General features: G+C 46.6%; 2 protein-coding genes across 2 annotated transcripts in view; both read left to right on the top strand.

Moving 5' to 3' along the window:
- LOC134367146 (G-protein coupled receptor 143-like) overlaps window positions 1-23,455 on the top strand; it is a 389,602-nt gene that overhangs the window by 262,285 nt on the left and 103,862 nt on the right. The gene's annotated exons all lie outside the window — the stretch shown is intronic.
- Window positions 1,261-17,959, top strand: LOC134366684 (protein Shroom2-like). The gene is given in 7 exon segments (XM_063083054.1): window positions 1,261-1,273; window positions 1,324-1,420; window positions 7,366-7,610; window positions 7,613-7,859; window positions 9,252-9,423; window positions 14,342-14,614; window positions 17,693-17,959. Coding segments are annotated over 7 exon segments (1,314 nt in total).

Genomic DNA, 23,455 nt, shown 5'->3' with positions numbered 1-23,455 from the left:
GAAAAACACAAATCACCTATGGTGGCACTACTCAGGTATAGCCGAGGTTAACAATCTGACATTGATCGTCATGGTTATAGATATGTGATGGAGAGCTGGCTGGCTAGCTGAGCTGCTTAGAGCACAGCCTTATAACACCAAGGTCAAGGGTTCAGACCCCATAGTGGCCAGCTGCGGGGGAAAAAAAATTATATATATAAAAAAATATATATATATATAAATCCTGCGGGAAAAAGCAAAATGTACTGCGGGGGCAGTGGTGGGCGGTGGGAGATACCTGCAAAGGATGCACGGTGTTCCATCCTGTGGACACTCTGTAACTTGTTTAACTGATCTAAATAAGTACTTTCGGCTGTTTTAACTGTCTTTAAATTATAAAAGGATTCGCATATAGAAAATATACAGATAAGAATGTTATAGGCACTCAACTAATCACTACCCAGAATTGATACTTGTTATTTTTTTGCCATCTTTGCCTCAGATATTCTAAAGAAATCATGGTTTACAGGCACAATTGAAGGGTCCCTCTATTCATCTAATTCCTATCCTTCCTTTCCAAAAGTAACCTCTAATATGAAGTTGGTATTTATCCTTCCTATATTTGATCTCGGACTTTAATTAAAAATATGTTCCATAAACAATATTGTATTGTTTTGAGTTTTAAAATTCCACACGTAATCATAAGTGTATATCCTTTATTCAGTTAACATTATGATTTCGAGATTTACCCATGATCATATAGATTTAGTTAATTTTACCTGCTCTAAGGTAAATTCATAAATTAAATTTATTAACACATTCCCCAGTTGCTAACCATTTAGGTCGTTTCCAGTAGTTGGAGATCAGTGCTCTTGCGATGGAGCAGTGCGGGCGCGTTCCTCTAGGGGGCGCGCCTAGAGAAGAACTGAATGTGAAGGCCTGAGGCGTTGGGATTCTCAGGAGTGGCTGATGGAAAAGGATGAGGCTCCTCGGTTCTACGAGATACGGCCGAGTTGTCCTCCCACATCACTCTGCTTTCCAATTCGGCCAGTAGTAAACGAGAGTCCCACTTCCTCACATCCTGGCCACCACTGTGTGGTAGGAGACGTGGCTTAAGCACCTTTGAGGTTGAGCATCTTTTCGTGCTTGCTGGCCAGCAAGGTTTTGTCTTTTGTGAATTTCCTCTCCAAAGCCTTTGATTATCATCCCATTAGGTTCTTTGTGTTTTTCCATTTTTTGTATATTTTGATTCAGATAGGGTTTCTACAGGAAGCACGTGGCATGCCCAAACCAGGTAATTTAAGGAGAGCTTAATAAAGGGACTGTTTCTAAAAGCATGGGCAGGTTCAGTGCCTAAGGCTGGCAACAGTGGCAGTGCTCAGCACCACAGGCCTGAAGTGGCAAGGAGTGTGTGTGGTGACAAATCTCCCTGGATTTGTCAGCATTCCTGCAGGGTCTGGGTGTTTGGAGCAAAAGGCACTAACGAGCTTTGCTCGAGGCACAACCAGCCTCTGGAGCTAGACATAGGGACCTAATAAAGATAGGGACAATCTCCCTCTTCAGAGGCATTCCAAGCCTCTAAAGCCTGCTCCTTCCCCTCCCGGGGAGACTTTGGCTTGCCTTCCAATGTCGCAAACCTAGAGACCTTTCTCCTCAGCCCCTGAGGGGTATAGTGGCATTCCAGGTAATGAGTCCTCTCTGGAGGGAAGGACCTGCAGGCCATTAGTAGCCCTGACAAAAGCTCAGTTCGGGGTTCGTCTCCAGTGGGGCAACCCGTGCTCCTACAGGTGAATGCCTGGCCCTCCCGACATGGCCTGTGGGAACTGGGGTGTTGGGTACCAACCCAAGACGTTGCTTGGGCTGCTGCTTTTTGCTGTGAATAATAAACAGTCTGCGTCTCTGACCAGGGCTCCAGGGTCCTGACTCTGGATATGAACATGAGACTGGGCCAGGCTACCTTGTTAGCTGGCAGCTGGGGAAAAGCCTCAGACCCTTCACAATTTCTGACTTCACGGGACTGAGCAGAGCCCTGGAAGTGAACTGTACTAACAGGAGCTAAGCTTTGATGGGGGGACATAGCCAGAAACAAGCTCATTTTTATGAAGCCGGCAACACCCTGATACCAAAGAGAATAGAAGTTACCAGGGCTGGGAGGAGGGAGAAATAGAGAGATGTTGGTCAGGGGGTGCACAGTTGCAGTTATGCCAAATGAGTAAGTTCTAGAGATCTCATGTACAGCATGGTGATTTTGGCAAGAATATTGTACTGTACACTTGAAATTTGCTAAGAGGGTATATCCTGAGTGTTCTCACCACATAGAAAAAAATGTATGTGAGGTGACGAATATTTAATTAGTTTGATTGTGATTATTTCACAGTATGAAATTTCAATCACCATGTGATTATTTCACAATGTATATCAAATCATCAAGTTGTATACCTTAAATATATACAATAATTTTTTAATACAAAAAAGCTTTTAAAAAATCTCCCAAAGAGCCGGCAGCACTTTTTCAAACAAGACTACAAAGGCACAGGCAACTAAAGAAAAAAATACATAAATGGGACTAATCAAACTAAAAAGCGTCTGCACAGCAAGGGACACAATCAACAAAGTGAAGAGACAACCTAAAGAATGGGAGAAAGTGTTTGCAAATTGGAACACATAAGGAACTAAAACAACTCAACAGCAAAAAACCCAGATAACCCAATTAAGAAATGGGCAAAGGACCTGGACAGACATTTTCCAAAAGAAGATATACAAATGGGCAACAAGCACATGAAAAAATGCCCCAATCACTAATCACCAGGGAAATGCAAATTAAAACCACAATGAGGTATCATCTCAAACCAGTTAGGACGGCTATTATCAACAAGACAGAAAATAACAACTGCTGGCAACGATGCAGAGAAAAAAAAAGTCTCCTACATTGTTGGTGGGAGTGTAAATTGGTACAGCCACTGTGGAAAGCAGTGTGGAGGTTCCTCAGAGAACTGAAAATAGATCTGCTTCAGGACCCAGCTGCCACACTACCGTGTATATACCCAAAGGGAATGAAATCAATACATCAAAAAGACACCTACACTCCCATGTTCATCACAGCACTATTCACAATGCTCAGAGATGGAATCAACCTGAATGTCCATCAGCGAAGGAATGCATAAAAAACAAACAAAAAAACCCTGTGGTATACCCACAATGGATTACTACTCAGCTATTTTTTTAAAATGATATCCTATCATTTGCAGCAACATGGATGGAACTGGAAACCATCATGTTAAGTGAAGTCAGGCACAAAAAGATAAATACTGCTTGATCTCACTCATGTGGAGTTAAAAAAAAAAGTGGTTCTCATAGAAGTAGAGAGTAGAATAATGGGTACCACAGGCAGGGGGGTGGGTGGTGGAAGAAGAAGGGGAAAAAAGGGCGACTAATGGGTACAATACTATGCTGTCTACCGTAACTGAATCATTGCGCAGTATGTGCATGTATTGAAACAGCACACTGTACCCCAGAAATATGTACAAATAAATGTGAAAATAAACCAACCAACCAACCAACCAACAAATAAATAAATAAAATATGCAAAAAAAAAAATCTCCCACACATCATTCTTTTGCATTTAAATGTTGATCAGCTTAGAGTCTACTTAGCTGAGAAGTGAGTTAGGAATCTCTGTGAGGTAGAGTGAAGGCTAGCCTGTTTTAGAAATGAGATTCCAAAAATTCAGTGACTTACAGTACAGATCTCACAAAGGGACTAAGAGGGACATTCCAGATCAATGGGTGCCATGGTTCCAGTCACTCAGGGATTTCTGGTCACCACAGGAAGTTCTGTCGGACCTCACTGCTCTGGAGTCTCGAGACTTTTTTTTTTTTTTTTTTTTAGTTTCCAAAGAACTTAACAGTGAAAGGACATTATTGATACTGTCCTGTATCTCCAAGTGTGGCATCACAACTACAGCTTTATCTGTGGTCCTAAACTGTGCTTTATCACTTAAAATGTAGATATCACTTAAATATTTTTTCAATTGGTAACATTGTTAGTTCTGGAAGAAAGGTCTTAGTCCATTCAGTCTGTGATAATAAAATACCATAAACTGGGTGGCTTACAAACAGAAATGCATTTCTCATACTTCTGGAGGCTGAAAGTTCAAGATCAATGTGTGGCAAATTTGGTGTCTGGTGAGAGCCATTTTTTGATTCATAGACGGTGCCTTCTCGCTCTGTCTCCCTCCACATGGTGGTAGGGGTGAGGGAGCTCTCCGGGGTCTCTTTTACAAGGGCACTAATCCCATTCATGGGGGCTCCACTCATGACCTCATCACCTCCTAAAGGCCCCTTGTCTTATTACCGTCCCATTGGGGTTGAGGATTTTAATATGAATTTTGAGAGACAAACATTCACACCATAGCAGAAGGAAAAGCAACAGAGAGGTCTGTGTAGTGGGTAAAAGGTGTGATATCTTTGCAGTCGAGTTGGCCTAGTTCCCCTCTGGGTGCCATCAGGGAGCTAGTGTGACTGCAGTGCTCTCCGTTGAGGAACTTGCTTGGTGTGGGCTCCAGGAGGTGGGTGGTATTCTAGTGAGTGTGGGTTTTCTCACTCTATCTCCTCTATGGGTTGAGAGGGACTCTAACAAGCAGTGACAGCACTTGCTGAGGAGGAATCTTTGGGCATTTGCATTATTAGTGTTCCCATCCGATGTCCTTAGGGTCCACAAAGGTGGTTTTACCCTACTTGTCAGGCTCTGATGCTGTCCTTGAACCTGCGTCCGCTGCCGTATAGGCACGCGCAGCGTTCCGGGTGGGCGCTTGGAGCAGTCCCTGTGTTCTCTCTATTCTTTTCCGGGAATGCAGTCAGTAGATGGCAGCAGTGCCACTCACGAAACTTGATACCAGGGAACTCGCTCATAATGCATTGAGTTAAATGTCACCACCCCCAAGATGTGTGCTGTTGGTGAGTCCTGGTATGAAAACATGGAATCCCAATTACCAGTCACCAGGAGTCCTCCACTCTATCTGCAGGCAAGGGACTGGCTGTGGCGTGACCTCCTCAGCGGCCTCAGCTCAGAGGCACTCTCCTGGTCCTGACCTACAGTGACTGCCTTGATTTCCTGAGCACTAGCCACCAGCCTGTCTCTGTGTCCCTCCTTTCTGTTTCTCTCCATCTGTTGCATGTACGGCCCGTGCCAGGCACCACAAATCCCACAGATATTTCTCGAGCAGCTCAGCAGTAAGAATGCAGAGAAGGAGAGAACAAGACGTCCCTGCCCTCTGAGTAGTCAGTCATTCCAGATAAAAATGTATCCGTGCCTGTCCTAAAACGAGCAAGCTTACTTTTAAACCTTTTAAAATTCTCTGAGGTTTTTGATTGTGTTTAGTTTGGACTTTTAAAGAACAGAATGGCGATGGGGCCAGCAGCATCTTCCGTTCCGGCAGTGAAGGTAGAGATTTGATTGCTCGCAGAAGTGGGCTCGGGAGAGTCTTCACGAAAGCCTGCACCTGCGAGCAGCAGCACGTGTGGCCGAGCCCGCAGGCTGCTTCCGTTCCCTTGGCGGCGTTCTTGCCCTCCACTCAGCCTCCTCAGTGTTAGTGGGGCCATGGGACAGGTTGAGGTGGGGACTAGCCCGTAGGGAGGGGCCGGATCTTGGCCTCCCCTCTTTCCCCCCTCCTCCCAGTACCACCTTTCCATTAGGAATTGATGGGGCCTGGTGGCGGTAAGGCCGAATCCACTGCATCTTGTCCTTGTTTTGAAGTAAACGTTCATCAGACTTCTATAATGTGGAAGTCTTGACCATTCTCAAGAAGGAGAGAGTGACCAGGAATAGATGCTTTGTTGGAAAGTCTATGTTAACCTGTGGAAGATTTGATTTTGTTGTTTAATTTTTTCTATCATGCTTTCCTTCACTGGGAAACAAATTTCTGCACAAAGAGGGGAAGATAGAAATACCATCCGGCTTAACGTCAGTAACAAGTGGTCAGAGTTTCTGAGTCTGGAGTGACACGGGTGCGAAGGGTTTTTGTCCGTCCTAGCTTGGATAAGACGGCAGGATTTCCCTTCTTAAGTTTGATGTATCTAAACGGTGTTTTCCACAGGGTTAGACTTTTTAAAATTTACTCACAGGGAGGGAGTTACGGGGACTGTGTAGGAGCACCTAGATAGAAAACATCAGCTCTTCAGAGGTTACTACTGAAGAGAGGGAAGAAAATACAAAATTATTTTATTTTAACCTGCACAGCACACCCTTATGTGTAGAGAAAGAACCATGCTGTGCTCCTAATCGGCGGTGAAAGGGTGAGAAACAGCACTTAATTCAGAGCACCACCACTTCCCTCACGCTGCAGAAAATTGGGTCCATTAGCTCACATTGTAGAAGTGATTTGCAGGTCAGAGTCAGAAACATGTCCTGAGTTTGCGTTGCTTGTTTGACTTGTTTTTTCTTTCCTTCCTGGACACCAGCAGATGGCTCTCTTTTCTCCAATATGTCCTTTCAAAATACCTTGAAAAGATCTTGGTCCTGGCAGCCTATGTCACAGTCCCCTATGTGTGGTCCAGCATGGTGCAGCTGAGAGCAGCCGGCACTGGTGTTGTCGCAGATGAGGCACAGCAGCATGGGCCGGGAGGGTTCTTCCTGACCTCTCCCTGCCCCAGGTGCTTTAGGTACCTCCCCATGACCTTTCACTGAGAAACTCTTTTTAAAGCAGGAAATGCGTGCCTTTTGTGAGGCACTGAGAATGACACTGCACCGGGAGCTCCCTATTGGCTGTGGGATCCTTGTCCCTCTGGTGTGTGAACCGCGCACAGGGAGGGGGCCAGGAGTGTGGGAGGTGGAAGGCAGGTGCAGTGGGATGCAGCACCCGCCAGCACAGGAGGAAGCTTCCGAGGGGGCCTCCAGACACAGCCCCTCCTGACAGGCATTCTCGCGGCCCCGGACACCACGCTGCAGCACGCAGGTGTGTGCCAACCTGCTATGAGGAACACTGGCTTAAGGCAATAACAATAATTCTGCAAAAACGTCTATCCACTATGGATTTCCCTACAAGAGAAAATGTAACTGAGTGGGACTTCAAGTTTGCATTCTCACTGAAATAAAAACAAATGGAAATTAAACCACCCTCCTATCACCAGTAAACCGCAGGAAGATGCCCTCAGACGCCTGTAGGTGTGAGGTGGACAGTTTGAGAATGGAAAGGAGTCAGACTGCTGAGAGTGGGGAGACTAAGGTAGGGGTGGGAGGGAGCTTGACCTCCTCTGCCTCCCTGGGACAGGTTGGGTCTTGGAGTCAGGTGCACCATCTGTAAGGGGGGGACCCACCAGTCAGAGTCCTGGATTGGAGTCGGTGCCCAGAGCATGCTTTGCGATGTCAGCAGAGGCTCTTCTGTTTCAGAATCGAGCGGGTGATGGGCAACAACACCACGGTGAAGATGGTGCCCATCAAGATCGTGCACTCGGAGAGCCGGCCCGAGAAGGAGAGCCGCCAGAGTCTGGCGTGCCCAGCCGAGCCGCCCGCCCTGCCCAGCGGCCTGGAGAGACACCAGATCAAGACGCTGAGCACGCCGGAGCAGTCCTACTCCCGCTTCTGCGTGTACACGCGGCAGGGCCCTGAGCCCAAGCCCCCCAGCACCCCTGCCCCCTTCCCGGTCTAGGCTACGTGAGGGCCAAAGAGAAGACCGTGGAAGAGCTGAAGTCAGAGGCACTGGCCAGGGAGATCGTGGGGAAGGATAAGTCCTTGGCCGATATCCTGGATCCCAGTGCAAAGATTAAAACCACCATGGACTTGATGGAAGGGATCTTCCCCAAGGACGAGCACCTCCTGGAAGAAGCCCAGCAGCGGAGGAAGCTGCTCCCCAAGGTCCCCTCCCCGAGGACCGCAGAGGAGAAGTAAGTAGATGCTCGTTTCCAGTTTGTGCATGATTCTGCCGGCATCTTAAGGCTTAAAAGGGAGAGGGGTGCGTGTCTGTTTCTCTGTTCTCATGACTGCTCTTTGGGGGGGGCAGGTTTTTATGAGTGTTCCCCAATGCTGAGAACTTTTTAGCTTTTTTTATGAGCCTACTGAAAGTAAAGCTAAGGGTCAGAGACCTTGTCCCTGGGGATGAAGACTTCGGTGGGTGGCAAAGGCGTGGAAACACACGTGCTTTGCAGCCCGCTGAGCTTTGCTGGCTGGAGGCCCGTGTGATTTATCATGATGCCCACAGCTCTCCTTTCTTGTAAGGCAACAGTTCTCAGCGGGGGCCATTGTCTGCCCCAGGGGACAGTTGACAATGTCATACTCTGTGTGTGGAGGGGAGCTCCTGGCATCCGGTGGGTGGAGCCCAGGAATGCTGCTCAGCATCCTGCAGTGCACAGGACGGCCCCACCACAGACAACTGTGGGGGGAGTTCTGACGTGAGAGACCCCAGCATAAGAGGACAGAAGGCTTAGACTGAGTATCTGTGTTTCTTAACAAGTTGGGCTTATAAAATTTATTTGCACCTGCTTGAACAAATTCGTCTTGTTAGTTTTGAAAGTACCACTGTCAGGTCTCTCTCCTTCACTCATTTGATGCAAAGGCGTGTGTGGTGGCATCTTCCCTGCTGTTTCTGCCCGCTCCGTCACCACAAGCATCAGTCATGTACTGTAGGGTGCAGTGCCCATGAAATGCGGCAGAGAAGGAGAAAGAGGACACACTAGAATCAGCAAGAAGGAGCGACTGTGGCTGCTGGTAGGAGGGTGCTTGGGAGTGGCTTTTGCAGATTGTGCCATACACGGCCTCAGCCACACAGACCCCAGACTCCAGGAGGGGACAGTCTGTGCTTTCATCTCCCCAGCAGAGATTTTTGGATGTCCCTGCTCATTCAAGTTTTTTGGCCTTTTAAAAAAACTACATTTCAGGGCCGGCCCGTGGCTCACTCAGGAGAGTGTGGTGCTGATAACACCAAGGCCATGGGTTCGGATTCCTATATAGGGATGGCCGGTTCGCTCACTGGCTGAGCGTGGTCTTGACGACACCAAGCCAAGGGTTAAGGTCCCCTTACCGGTTGTCTTTTAAAAAAAAGAAAGAAAAAAAAAAAAAAACAACTACATTTCACAGACTTTATTAGTATCCATTTGGCAAAGTTTTATTTTTTAGTTTTAACTTCGTCACCTGTTTTGTTTGTTTTTGGCTGTCTTATCTCCCTTGCAGGTGTCCTAATGTTAGTGCCAGCATTTATTTGTCACAACCCAGGAAGCAGGGCTGAGGGGGCATCTGTGTGCATGGTTGCAGCTAATTGAAATTCTGACATCTTTACCCAGGAAAGAGGAGCCGAGTGTGCCGGCAGCCATGTCCCTGGCCACCAACTCCACTTATTACAGCATATCAGCCCCTAAAGCTGAGCTGCTGATCAAGATGAAGGACCTACAAGAGCAGCAGGAGCCCAAAGATTACTCAGGGAGTGACTTGGACCATGACCTGTCAGTGAAGAAGGTAGGAAAGCCAACCAAAAACCATCACGTGTTTAACTCCCGAGAACTTGCCCAGGCACTTGAGAATCTAGTGGTAGACGAAACAGAATAGAACCCTTCTCTGAGGGAGCTTATGTTCACACAGGAGAGAGAGACAGACAACACAAAAACAAATATATCCAATACAGGATCAGCAAATCTGGCCCACTGCTTGCTTTTGTAAATAAAGTTTCATTGAAATACAGCCACATTGTTCATTTACATATGGTTTGTGGTGGCTTTCACACAACAGCGGCAGAGTTGGATAGTTGCAACAGTGCCCATATAGCCTGCAAAGTCTAAAATATGTACTATCTGGCTCTTGACAGAAAAACTTTGCCCAACTCTTAATGTAATATTTCGAGTGGTAAGAAAATTAAAACAAGGCGAAGGCATAGAGAGGTTAAAACAAAGGCATGTGATTATTGAGAGGGCTCTGATGAGGTGATAATTGAGCAGAGACCCAGAGTGACATGAGGAGCAAGTGCTGTTTTTGTCTGGCATGCTGGGAAGGGGGCTAGCCAGTGCACAGGTCCTGGGTGGGAGCCTGGTGGCATGTTGGAAAAGTAGCAGAGGCCAGTAGCTGGAGCTGTGTGGATAGGGAGAGAGGGTTGCAGATGAGGTTGGAACAGGATTCAGGGACTGGCTGTTTAGCTCACTTGGGCGAGTATGGCACTGATAATACCAAGGTCAAGGGTTTGGCTCTCCATACTGGCCTGCCACCGAAAAAAGAAAAAACAGGATTCAGGGACAAATAGCCAGGTGGCCATGGCAGTCACGGTAGGGACAGAGTTGTTCTTATCAGTGCCAAAATCATTACTACTATATTAGTTTTAACTGTCCATGGCACGTCAGCAGGCCAGACCCGTGATATGTTGTTACTACCTGTTTTATACAGGCATACTTAATATAAAGGGACAAAGGTATTGCCAGCGAAAGTCAGGCTCAGAGGATAGCATGTATTGTTTATTCCAGGGGACCTGAGTTTGCGTAAATCATCACTACTAGGAAAAGAAAAGGAGTGAACCAGCATTTTGTGCGTGTTTGCTGTTGGCCTAGCACTATGGAAAGAGCTTTCATAAAAAGTACTGGGGTTTTGTTGTTGTTGTTTTTTGGGGACAAAGACCTTTGAAAACAATTATGTTGAAAGTCTACTAGTGTCATTAGTGATTTTAAAAAAATACCACTGGTTGATTTCAATTATGATAAACGTGTTCTGGAGGAAATATTGAGCCTCATAACATATGTAAAGGAAAATTATTTCAATTTAAGAAATAATAAGTTTTTGGCTCAAGGGATTAAAAACAAGTGAAAAGGGTTTTGTTCTAGGGACTCTTAGAGGCCCTCTCTCTGGCTCAGGATACTGTTTTATTCTGGTTGTATTTTCATCTAAAAAAATATCAAAAGTATTTCCAGTTTATCCTAATAAAGCCAGAAGAACTGTATGTACCATCTGAACCATTTTAATTTAGGCACACCCCAGCTGTAGAGAACTACATTCCTTACACGCATGTCTTGTTTTCTGTGATGGGATGAACTCGGGAGCAGCGTGCCCCGACGCTGCTCACCTTCACCCATGTGGCTCTGTGCACCTGCTTCAGGATCTCACCAGAAATGACTGCTTCGGGACTGAATGGTTGCTGTGAGCTTGCAGCAGGCTTACATTTCTAGTTCAATAAACAAATGCCACATATCACAGTTCTCTGTGGTGTTGGTGGGTCCTATTTTTTTGCTTGATTTGACAAAGAGGCCAGTGCGGTTATCTTTTCCACCTTCTTTCCAGCATCCCCGAGTTTCTGATATCACACGTTTTTGCAAAGTGTGCTCAGGTGGAGTCATGCTGGAGAAAGTGGCCTCAGTGCAGATGGGGACTTGATTGGTCACCTGCTTTGCAGCTGCTGTTGGGGAAGCAGCCAGATGTGGATCCAGCATTCCCAGAGGGACTGCAACTTGTGATCACAGTGCCATTGGGAGGTCATAGAGCCCAGGACCAAATCAGGTGACCCCCTGCTTTAGGAGAAGACTAAAGACAGAGGCAAGAGCATGGAGGCCCCATGCCATGAGGTGGTGGGGGCTCCGGTGACCAGTGGGAAGTGCTATGCTAGGACAGTTAACGTGTTCTTTCACGTGGGCAGCTCAGGTGGACTGTGCCCAGAAAAGACACCACCCAGGTCAAGTTATGAGGGCTCTTCAGGAGAACCGAAGATAGCCGATTGGTTTGAGTTTGGGACCTCTGATTTTTACTTGGAACCAAGAGGCAGGCGCAGGGCCCAGAGAGAAAAGACCTTGTTTCCCCGTGGGATGGAACAGAAGGTGGGTGGCTGGGGTGGACCCGGGTGGAGGAAGGGAATGGCCCAGGTCCCAATCCTGCAGCCTTGGCCCATGCAAATGGAGAGGTGAGAGTCTGACCTCTGCCACAACCAGATCTTATCCGAGCATCTGGAATGCCATATGCTGCAAGGAATAAACGGACAGGCTCCGGGGGTGGGGCTGGATGGGCAAGTACGGCCTACAGTGGTGAAACCACGGGCACCCCGGGTGTGCTGATAGCCCTTGATGTGCGTGCCTCCCTGGGCTGGGCGGGTCTCAAAATCTTTGAAAGTCTGTACTTCTTACAGTGGCCCATTAACAAAGAGGGGAAAGATGTTTTTAATAAAAATTTGCATATGATGTATAAAGGGATCTGGACTCCTCCTAGAGTGCCCGATTTCAAGTTAGCTCAGCTGAAGTAGGTTTTAAAGGCACATTTTCGTGCACTGGTGTGAAATCTTCATTACCGTAATTGCTGAAGAATAACGACACTGAAAAATTACTGAGCGTGCTGGCTTGATTCCTCCTATAGCCACCGTTATCTGCATTGCTTAACGTATTCACTCAGGTTAGGACTGGTGTCAGGTGAGAATTTCAGAAGTTCTCCACCCTTGTTTTCTATTTTCTGTTGTTTTCATCAAGTAATGAGTATCTAAAATACAGCCATGTTCACAGCTGTGGGATTCAAAGCTGCTTTAAACAATCTTGGATCCCTGTACTGGCCAACCACCAAAAAAAACCAAAAACAAAAACAAAAAAAACCTGTCCAGATACGTAGGTAAACACACACACGCTCTGAGAGAAAACAAAGGAAATCTAGATGCATAAAATTTTTCAAATCATGAGGGAAGAAAATGTCTGGACATTCTGAGCAACTACAACCTGGCCTGGAAAAGCCAAAATAGTTTATAAATTCCGTGTACTCTTTCTTAGGAGAAAAACCATGCAGATTAATCAGCAGTGGGGATCATAAAACTGCTTACCATTTTAATCTGCTGGAGAGCTACAGGATGCAGGACCCTGAGTAGAGCTCATATCTTCACATTTTTTTGGATTCATAAACGCTAGGTGGAGATTCTCTTTACAAGTATTGGTGTGAGACAAAGACCTTGTGCAATCAGGTAATATGAAAGATCTTTTCTGGCTGTCGATTGACTCTTCCTGCTGAAATTGTCCTCGGGATAGTCGTTCGTACTGGATTGTAGCTCATGAGATCGGGGCAGCTGCTCCTCTTCCCACACTCCCACTGTTGATAACTGATACTTACCAGGCACTTACTAGATGCCAGGCACTGGGCTAACCCTAGCATGCTGTCTTCTCATTCGCCGTCATGCCAGTCCTCAAGGTAGTGGCTGCTGTTACCTCTGTTTTGCTGTGGGACAGTGTGGCCTAGAGAGCTTAAAGGAGACTTTGACCTTGTGTCTGTCGAGTCCCACACATGTGCCTCCTCTCTGCTGAGCCCTGCGGACTCCCTGTGGGAGCAGAGTTTGTAAATTGCCCCAGGGAGGGGTGATGGCGTGGACCATTTCCGAGGATCTGCTTGACATAAACAATGTCACTTGTGATAACAATGTCCTAACCTTAAAAATCCTAACTGGAATTTCATATTGACATGAGATATTTACTGCTTACTCGGGTTTGTGCACCCAAGCACTGTTCAGTTTTCAGTCCTTTTGCCACATGCTACCCAGGTCATGTGTTGGCATCACAGATCTGGGGGCACCGTGCGGGTGGTAGATGGAAGACTAAAGACTGGTGTGGCCGAGGGCATCTCCAGCAGGCCTGGCAGCAGGAAGAGTTCTCTCGAGGCTGTGGGGGACTTCTCTTGAAACTGGGTTTTTTCTAGTTCACCCTGTCCAGGCAAACACCCAGTGACACGTGCTGAGAGTAGATTCAATGGCAGAAGCATAGCCGTCATCAGAAGAACGTGGTTTTCACAGGGCAAGTCCTGCCCCTCGCACTCCTTTTGAGGTATCCCCGTAATTTCTCTCCAATATAATGACGAAGAAGGAGAATCTATATATTTTACCACAACAGACTAAGTCATTTATTTGCATTTTGGTCAAATTGAAATCAGTAGGTTATATTAAAAGACTGTCTTTTAGCTTCATTGGCACCCCTTTATTTATCTTGATTTTTAATTGCTGGTTATATGTAGAGGACACTTTCTAATCATGAAATTCCGTACTGGAAGTAAGACTCAATCATTCTCTAGGTGTAAGTTTTTAAATTGGAGACTTCCAAAGGATGAAGCGGGAGGCATCGCAAAGGTGCCAGGACTCGTTGCAGAGACAGAGGTGGGAGCGTCGTCTACTGCTGAGTAGCACCAGCAGCCACACTCTAGCGTCGTCTAATAAGACATTAACAGAACGAAATAGGTTCATCGTGTTTTATTTTTAGATGCCAGTAATTTAACCAGGAGTCACTCTCTTTCCCCTAGTTTCATAAATCCTGTTATTTGATCATGCTAAAGTGACCTTTCCCCCAGTCAGGCCACGTCCAGCCAGATGGCATGTGCAGAGATGGAGGTAGCTCTGGCACAGGGTGGGGCAGACCTAATGCATGTTTCTGTGCTGCCCTGTCCCCAACAGCAGGAGCTCATCGAGAGCATTGGTCGCAAGCTGCAGGTGCTCCGGGAAGCCCGGGAGAGCCTGCTGGAGGACATCCAGGCCAACAATGCGCTGGGGGATGAGGTGGAGGCCATCGCCAAAGACGTCTGCAAGCCCAACGAGTTTGACAAGTTCCGCATGTTCATCGGGGACCTGGACAAAGTGGTGAACCTTCTGCTGTCACTGTCAGGCCGCCTGGCCCGGGTGGAAAATGCCCTGAACAATCTGGATGACAGCCCTTCTCCTGGAGATCGGGTATATGCAGACTGACCTGGAAATCAGGGGTCCCCTGGGAAGGCTGTTCACGGGGTGTTGTGAAAGGTGGCTTCTTGAAGCCTGGCTCAGTTTCTGCATGGCCTGCCCAACTCCTAGTGCGAGATGCTATGGAAATGTCCAGTGCACACTCCCATTCTTTACTTTTAATTGAGGGAGAAACATGCTAGGAAGACGCAGTGAGGCGTTGCTGGGATCTTCCCACTGATAATTCCACTGATCATCACTAGTAGTGGTCTCTTTCTGGAAAACGATCTCTTTCTAACTTTTCTTTAACCACGTGTAAGTCCGTAAATGGAGCTTCCTACCCCCTGACAGATGGTAAGTGCTCAGTGATAGATGATGTTGTATTGCTATTGATGCTCTGATTTAAGAAGAGTGAGTGAGTGAGTGAGAGAGAGAGAGAGAGAGAGAGTTTGTGTGTGTGTGTGTGTGTGTGTGTGTGTGTGTGTGTGTGTGTGTGTGTGTGTGTGTGTGTGTGTGTGTGTGTGTGTAGATAGATAGCAGTCTGGAAAGAATCCAAGGACTTCAGCTTTTCTCCCATTCTCAAGATGTGCCACTTTGAGACTTTTCTCAGAGGGTCTGTCTTTCAGTTTTCTCACTTGCAAAATAAGGGAAATAATATTTACCTTGTTGGCTTTACAGGTCAAATGTCAGTAAAACATCTAGTTTCATTCTTTGCACATAATAGGCCTTCAGAATGATCATCTTTTATTATTAATACAACATCTTCACTGTTCTCAGAGGGGAGCAGGAAAAGCCCTCCCCACCCTCCTCCAGATGAGGTTGGTTTCAGGCTGCCCAGAGAGAGCTCATGGTGCTGGCTTCGAGACTGCAGCTCTCTTGCAGTCGGCCATCGACCCTGCCACAGGAGGCTTTGAACCTTAAGTAACTGGGGGATGCACCCCTATTTCCCTTACGTTCATGTTCCATTTTGCGCTTTTTGCCATCCTTGCCAAATTTATCTGAAAGAACTTAGGAAAATAACATGAACAGGACAGAGAGACTTATTTGTACATAATTGAAAAAGTAACTGCTCAAAGTATGGATTTAGGTGAAAAAAGTAGGATCGTGTCTGCAACTGTCAGTTCAGCTCATCTTTTGTCTCTCTTGCCCTCCTTGTTCATGGAACTGACAGACTTATTTAGAAAGGAATCACAGTGCTAGGGAGGGAGCTAGTCTGGGGTCCTCCTAGGTGCCTGGCTAGAGCCCTCGCTCCTTCCCTGGGGCGGTGTCAGAGGTGAGCAGCCCGGGACACCGAGAAGGCACCTCCATGAGCCTGGCTGCACTGCTCCCTGCCTTGGCTGTGTGTAGTTGACGCAGCTTCAGCTCCCAGGACCTGAGGGACATGTGCCACTTGCACATCCAGGTGCACTGCAGGGGCTGGTGTCCAGCATAGCAAACACTGGCTGACACTGTCCATGACAGGGAGCCGAGATGCCGGGAAGCTAGGGTTGTCAGACACAGGTGTGCTAAGGAGGTAAAAGGTGCAGAGTCGGGTTTTCAAAGAGTTCCTGCAAAGTCTTTTTGGCTACACAGTGAACACGTGGGCAGACATGGACATGTGGTGTCCCACCCTGACCTCAATCTCAGCAGCTTCCAGGCACTGGTGAGCCTGGCCTATTTTAAGCCTGAACCGCATTTTTAGAATCAGTTCACCTGTTTCCCTTTGGGGTGGAATTAATTTGCTTTGCCTTGCCTCTATCCATGAAAATATTCTGTCTCTTTGTCTCACACATGCCTAAAGATCAAGGTGTTCCACAGAAGGGGGCAGGATGCTCAGTAAGGTGGGGCGGTGACAGGCACCTCCCAGAAGCTGTGCGCCAGGGCAGTTTCTGCTCTCAGCTCTGTTTACTGATAGCTCCTCTTTACTGAACTCTTTCTGTGTGCCTGGCGTTTTGCGAAGTCCTCCGCAGTCTGGGTGCTCACGGTGGATGTGAGTAGCATCCACCGAGATGTTGCAAAGCGGCAGAGTAACAGTGGCTGTCCCGGTGCCCAGATGCAAATCAGGAACTCCGGCCTGGCATCCAGCAGCCTGCCTGTGAAGACACTGAATGTTCTTTCCTTTCTTAGATTTCATTACACTCGGATTTTGTTTTCAACACAAAGAATGATCAGTGTTTGAGGTGATGGGTGTGCTCGTTACTCTGACTTGATTACACATGGTATACATGGACCAAAATATCACTCTGTACCATAAATGTGTACAATTATTACATATCAATTAAAATAATAATAAAAACATGAACCAAACAAACAGAAAAAGATGCCCCCGAGTGGATTGTTTTCAGAATCCGTGACTTACCTCATCCTTCTAATCCTATCTGGTTTAGATCACAGTTATCATTTTAAATACATTTATTTTACAACTATTAAAGTGATTTAATTACAAATTTTAAAAAAAACAACTTGGAGCTTCTAGCAAAACTGGATGTGTGTTCTACAAGGCAGAGTGACTGTGTCATGCTTTGGGGACAGAGTCATCTGTGTCCCCCAGAATGGGACCCTTGTAAGGAGCAAGGAGACTGATCCCCGGATGCCCATTCACAGACGTGCGTCTCCCGCCTCCTTCTGTGCCCTCTTGTGTCCCATCTGCAGATGCACTCACAGACTCCTCCTGCCTGGAGGTTTAGAAACCCCACCCTGGCGTTTCCTTAGAGTATTTCCCTTTTGCTGACTTTCCCACAATGTTATATCATAGGAAGAGCTTTGACAAAAATAGGAACCCTGTGTCCTTTGCCCCTTTTGAGCATCTCAGGATTCTGTTGTTTTTTGTCCTTGGTTACTCTTCTGCTCACCACCATTTCTGTTAACTGTTCAAGGCAGGTGGGCGGAAACTCAGGCGGTCCATGAGTGGCCTCCTGGCCGGCTAGGGCTGGAGCCACTGGAAATACTTGGTGTGGGTTCCATGGGATCTTTGGTGGCATCAGGGTTTCCATCGATGATGTTATGGCTGGCCATGGGACCAGCCTCAAAACTTGCCAGTGTTTTCAGGGGACTGGCCAGAGCCCCTGCTTTAGTCCTGGTCCTCAGCAGGTCTGTTTTTCTCTCTCTCCACAGCAATCGCTGCTCGAGAAGCAGAGAGTCCTCATCCAGCAGCACCAGGATGCGAAGGAACTCAAAGAGAACCTGGACCGCCGCGAGCGCGTCGTGTTTGACATCCTGGCCAGCTATCTCGGCGAGGACAGCCTCACGGACTACGAGCACTTCGTGAAGATGAAGTCAGCCCTCATCATCGAGCAGCGGGAGCTGGAGGATAAAATACGCCTTGGCGAAGAGCAGCTCAAGTGCTTGTCCGACAGCCTTCAGCCCGAGAGAGGCAAATAAGAGATCCGTCCGGTGGAGGACGGACATGGGGGCTTCAAGCTCTGTCCCCAAGGATGCAAGTGCAAAGCCCAGCCTGTATTTATATCCTGCAGAGAGGATCCTCCAATAGCAAAGTGGCTGTTAGAAAAGCAATAACTTCCGTGTGTGTTTGGGATGATTTATTTAATCTTTTAGTTTCCCCGTTGAATGCTAAGCAGAGAGGCTCACCCTCAGCCATCCTCCTCTCACCATAGCTGCCCATAATGCCGGGCTCTGCTGAATGGTGAGTTGCTACCATGCAGGCTGTGGGCGGGGTCCAGGTGCCCGCAGTGGTCATTGCCAGTGGGATATCCGCTGCTCCTCCTGTCTTCAGACACTGAACCCACAGCTCAGGAGGCAACTGAGTGTCATTAAGGTGCATGAGCGTGGAGACCCTGGTGCGCATGTCTTCTCTTGTGATTCATCAGGTGTGGCTGCCACGTTCAGTCCCTGCTCACTCAACAGTGTGTGTCTTCGTTGTCTCTATCATATAATGATGTTCTCTGACCCAGCAAAAATGATGATGGTAATGATAATTTATTAATATTTTGGAAAGATAAAAAGAAAAAAAGGTTAAAGAAAAGTTAAGTTTCCTAATGGTTAAAAACAACTGAAATGAACAAACTATGCATTGGGCTCACTCATTCTAAGATTAAAGTTGCCACTTAAATAATGTGCATGCTTTAAAACATTCACACACAAGCAAACAAATAGTCCTTCTCACCCTACGCCACAGTTTAAATGATAAATTACTTGGTTAAAGGTGTGTCCCGCAATAATGTGTTTGTTAGCCATCTGTTTCCCAAGACCAAGAGACTGTTTCTTAAGTTACTTTTCCCCCTGAACTTTTATTTTGTGTGCCTGTGGTCATTAATGATAACTGGCTACTTTTCTTTTTTGCCTCCTTGAATCTGTTACCATGCCATGAGGGCCACATCCCACGTAATGTGAGACTCCTCCCTCTCTTTGTCCCGAGGTCCAGTGGACTACACGACTCCTACACTTGATCTTTTTCTTCCACAGAGTTTAAAGATTCTGTGTCCTTTTCATTCGTTGAAAGGGCAAAATTCTAAAGAGAATCTGATTCACTAAAAAACATTGTCATGCTGTCACTTTCCGTGTGACAAGTTGCAGACAGAGAGAAAATATTTGCAAATCATGTATCTAACAAAGAAAATTTGTATCCAGAATGTATAAAGAACTCACAAAACTTAACAGTAAGAAATACAAACAGCCTAATTAAAAAGTGGGCAAAAGACTTGAATAGACACTTCACCAAAGAGTATATACACATGGCAAATAAGCACATGAAAAGATGTCCAACAGCCTGCCGATGGCTTGGTTATAATTTATTTTATCTCATAATTGTAGATCTGGGTGTTTCTTCAAAAAAAATGTTGATCTAATTAAATGCATGGTTAGTCGTGAGCCAATCCTTCAGATGTCTTCATGTCGAGGTAGTATAATAACAGGGCATCTGTTCTATCACGGGATTGTTTTAATCCTCATTGCCACTTAATCCCATAGAAGAAGTTTTCCAGCAGGTGGGGACATTTGCCTTTGTCAGCAGTGACCACAACCTTACCAAAGCGTTCACGCACATGCGCACAGATGTCTTAAAGGACCGAATCCACGCTTCCTGAGCCAGAGGGGCTGGGCTGGGCTCCGAGGCACTGCGCGGTCGGTAGCTAGCGCGCTGCAGAGAGCCGAGTCCGAACCAGCCAGCTTCCATAATGCAGGCAGCACACCGCCTTTTTGGCAGCCTACCAATGCAAAAAGGATAAATGTCTTTTCACAAGTGTTTCTTCCTGTTACATTAAGCTATTTCTAACTCGGAAAATCCCTGATCTGCCAATGAAGTGTCCTGCTCCTTTCCAGCTGGCAGTCCCTTGCTGTGAACATCGGTCACGTCACAAAAGCTGAAGCTGCTGTCCATGGACCTCCTTGCTTCCTCGGAGACAGCCGAAGTGATTTCAGAGTGTTTTGTTTTTAATTTAGATAAAGCTTTCACCTGTGATTCTTTCCCTTCAAGTACAGTATTGTGATCATTTTGATATGTATGTAAAATGTGAATAATTTGTGTGTCTGTACCCAGCCTTTTGATGTCTTTTTAGGACTTTCTCTTATACATAGCAATATATAGTGCCCTAGTATCTTTTCAGCAAAGCACATTATCGTCACAACTGTCCTGTCTGTTCCTGTTTGCCTCCTAAATGTCTGGCTAGCAGGGACCCAAAGATTCAGTGAGTGCATGTACATAACTCTGTATATAGTTATATTATTACATATAAAACAATCTGGTGCTAATGGGAGGCCCTTGGCAATCTTAGGTGGAGGCTGACCCCTCACCCTGTGTCTTAGCGCAGGTGTGGAATGCCTGTGCAGTGCGATTTCCGTCAGGGGTGTGGCCTGTGGCTTGTATCCTTCAGTCCACCAAGGCAAATGTGTACAGAGTTCAGGCTCGACTCATCACTTACCTAAACAACAGATCATCCTGCTTGACTGTAACAAAATAAATACTGTCTCTCCAAGTGAATGGAGCATGTCTTTGATTTATGTTACAGCTTCGATCAGTGTTACAGCTTTTTTTTTTTAAAGAGTCAGAATATCCTTGCCATATGTCAGATTCTTATTTTAAACCATTTGAGTAAAGTGTGCTATTGGTTATCTGTGTGTAATTTACTTATGCCGGTCTAGTTAAGGCCAATCAGTTTGCACTCAGGAGAAAGTCAGGGACACAGGTCATATCAGTTAACTATTGCCCCAGTAATGCTGCATAACTGTAAGATCTCAGCAGTGTACAGTGCGAAACGTTTACTTGGCTCGTGAATTTGTGGATCATCAGCTGGCCCAGGCTGGGCTCTGTGCTGTGTGCCTCTCATCTTCCTCCTGGGACCAGCAGTCTGGCCTGGGCATGTCCAGGGCAGATGCACGAAGCAGGAAGCCCCGCCACAAAGGTGCTAGTCACAGCTTTGGTCCTATCACACCTGCTAACCTTCCACTGGCCAAAGCACATCACATGGCCTAACCCAGAGTCAAAGGGCATGAACAGGCGCCACCTCTGTAGTGGAAGAAATTATACTGTCATGTGGCGGAGTATGGACACAGGGAGGTGTGAAGATTCGGACTGCCAATGGGCTCTGGCACTGGTGCCTACTAAGATGGAGTGGCACTAAAGTGTTAGGAGCGTGGAGCAAAGCCACCTCTGTCACCTCCTAGTTGTAAGGCCATAAGCAAGTGACCTAGGCACTCTGGGGCCCAGCTTCCTCTCCTGAAACTGGAGATGAACTGTGAGATCACGTGAGTCGATGCACGTCAGTACTCATAGAACCCATGCCTGGTTCAGAAAAGCCCTGTCCGAGCTGCGAATGCTGTTGTTTTCTCATTACAGTCTGGAGCTGGAGGAAACGCCACAACCACCGGAGAGCCAGTTGGTGTATTCTGGGTTGGTAAGATTAGAAATGCTTCTGTTAAGGGGCAGATTTGTGGGACCTCAAGGTTAAGGCCATTGGGATTGTCGGAGGACAGTTTTTAATAAAATAATGCAAAATTAGGTTGGAGAATATTTCAAATTTTAAAAATTCACAACAAATTAGATTTTAAAAAGCAGACAAATACACATTCTGTTTTTACTTTTGGCTTCTACCATTCTACCAGGCTATGTCAGCCTGACTTATTTGAGTTCTGAAATGATGAAATTGGGCTGGGTCAGTTGGTTAGAGTGTAATGTAACACCAAGGTCAAGGGTTTGGATCTCCACACAGGCCAGCTGCCAAAATAAGTTAACGAAATGATCAAGAAATTCGTACACAGGAGCAATTCAAATGCAGTTTTAGATGCTGCTGTGATGTTAGGCCATGCGGTTGTATAATCAGATGCCATTTTGCAGGTACCTCAACTCATGGATGTCAGCGTGCAGGAGTTTCTTCCTGAGCACTTGTGTGTTCAGGCTGATGTACTGCACTGGTGACAGTTTTGTCTGCTCTGTGGTGTGGACCCGTCAGACTTCACCGAGATGGCATGCGTCGGGTACACAGGTACACTGACACACAGTCTGAGACGTGGGGACACAGCACACGTCCTATTGGAGGAAACCAAGGCAGCCTGACAACAAGATGTTATGTATGATCCTGGAAGGAATCCCAGAGTAGAAAGAGGACATTAGTTGGACAATTGGTGAAATTTGGGAAAGGGCTGTTGCTATGGGTTGAATGTCCCCTCCAATACTCATGAAACTTAATACCCAATGTGGCAATTTTGAGAGGTGGGGCATGTAAGAGGTGATCGGATCACGAGGGCCTTGTGAGTGGATTAATTCATGGGTTAATGGATTATCAGAAGTGGGACTGGTGGCTTTGTAAGATAAGGAAGAGAGACCTGAGCTATCACATTCAGCCCCCCTCCATGTGGTTTCCTGCACTGCCTCAGGACTCTGCAGTGTCCCTGCCAGCAAGGAGGCCCTCGCCAGATGTGCCCCTCACCCTTGGACTTCTCAGCCTCCAGAACTGTAAGAAATAAATTTACTTCCTTTATAAATTACCCAGTTTCAGGTATTCAGTTACAAGGAACAGAAAACAGGCTAAGACAGTCTGTAGGTGATAATAGTGTATCGATGTTAATTTTTTAATTCTGATCCTTGTACTGTGGTTTTGTAAGTGGTTTCCATTTGGGAAGCCTGGGTGATGAATATGTAAAGATACTTGTGCTATTTGCCACTTTTTAAAGTCTGAATCATTTCAAAATGGATAATAATATTAAAAATTAAGGGAGATTGTCCTTCAGCCTTATCCGAAGAGCCTTTACTCATATGTTGTAACATTCTAGCACTTTCATCCACTACCTAAGAGGAGCTTTAAGGTGGAGTTCCAGTATTTTATCATAAACAAAAGGATCCAATATGATATGACTCAGTGTTGCATAATGTGGGTGGGTCCTGCTTGCATTTCTGACCCCAGCAGCTGTAGCACTTCAGTGAGTACAGGGGTGGCCCCGAGTAGAGGGGTGGCCCTGGCAGGTGTGGTGGGAGAGGGCACAGGAGCAAGCCCCTAATGGGAAATGCGGGTTTCTTCATCAGCAAGGCCTAGTGTTGTTATTCTCAGCCCTGAGACGAGAAAGGAGGGAGAGCTCGAAGAAGGCAGGGCTGTGACCCGTGAGAGATGCTGGTTTGTGAAGGTTCAGGGACAGACAAGGAATCTGTGTGTGATGGCGCTCAGAAGAGTCCCCTCCAAAGAACAGCTCAGAGAAGACCTTTTCCTTTGGCGCTGGCTGATTGAGTCTGGGAAGCCCCTGCTATGCATTCCTCCGTTGGGGGTTCTCAGCATACTGAGGTTTCCAAGAAAGTCTGCAATAAAGAGTCCTATTTATCTTTTTGCTCAGGGTTTCCCAAATATATTTGAGCTTCGGTTGCCACCACACCAATAGGTGTTTTAAAATGTAATACCAATCAGAATGCCCAGATGCCTCGACAGACACAGTTCT

The sequence above is a fragment of the Cynocephalus volans genome, chromosome X (genome assembly GCF_027409185.1).
Source record: "Cynocephalus volans isolate mCynVol1 chromosome X, mCynVol1.pri, whole genome shotgun sequence".
NCBI lineage: Eukaryota > Metazoa > Chordata > Mammalia > Dermoptera > Cynocephalidae > Cynocephalus > Cynocephalus volans.
This window is presented reverse-complemented; position numbering and strand designations above follow the sequence as displayed.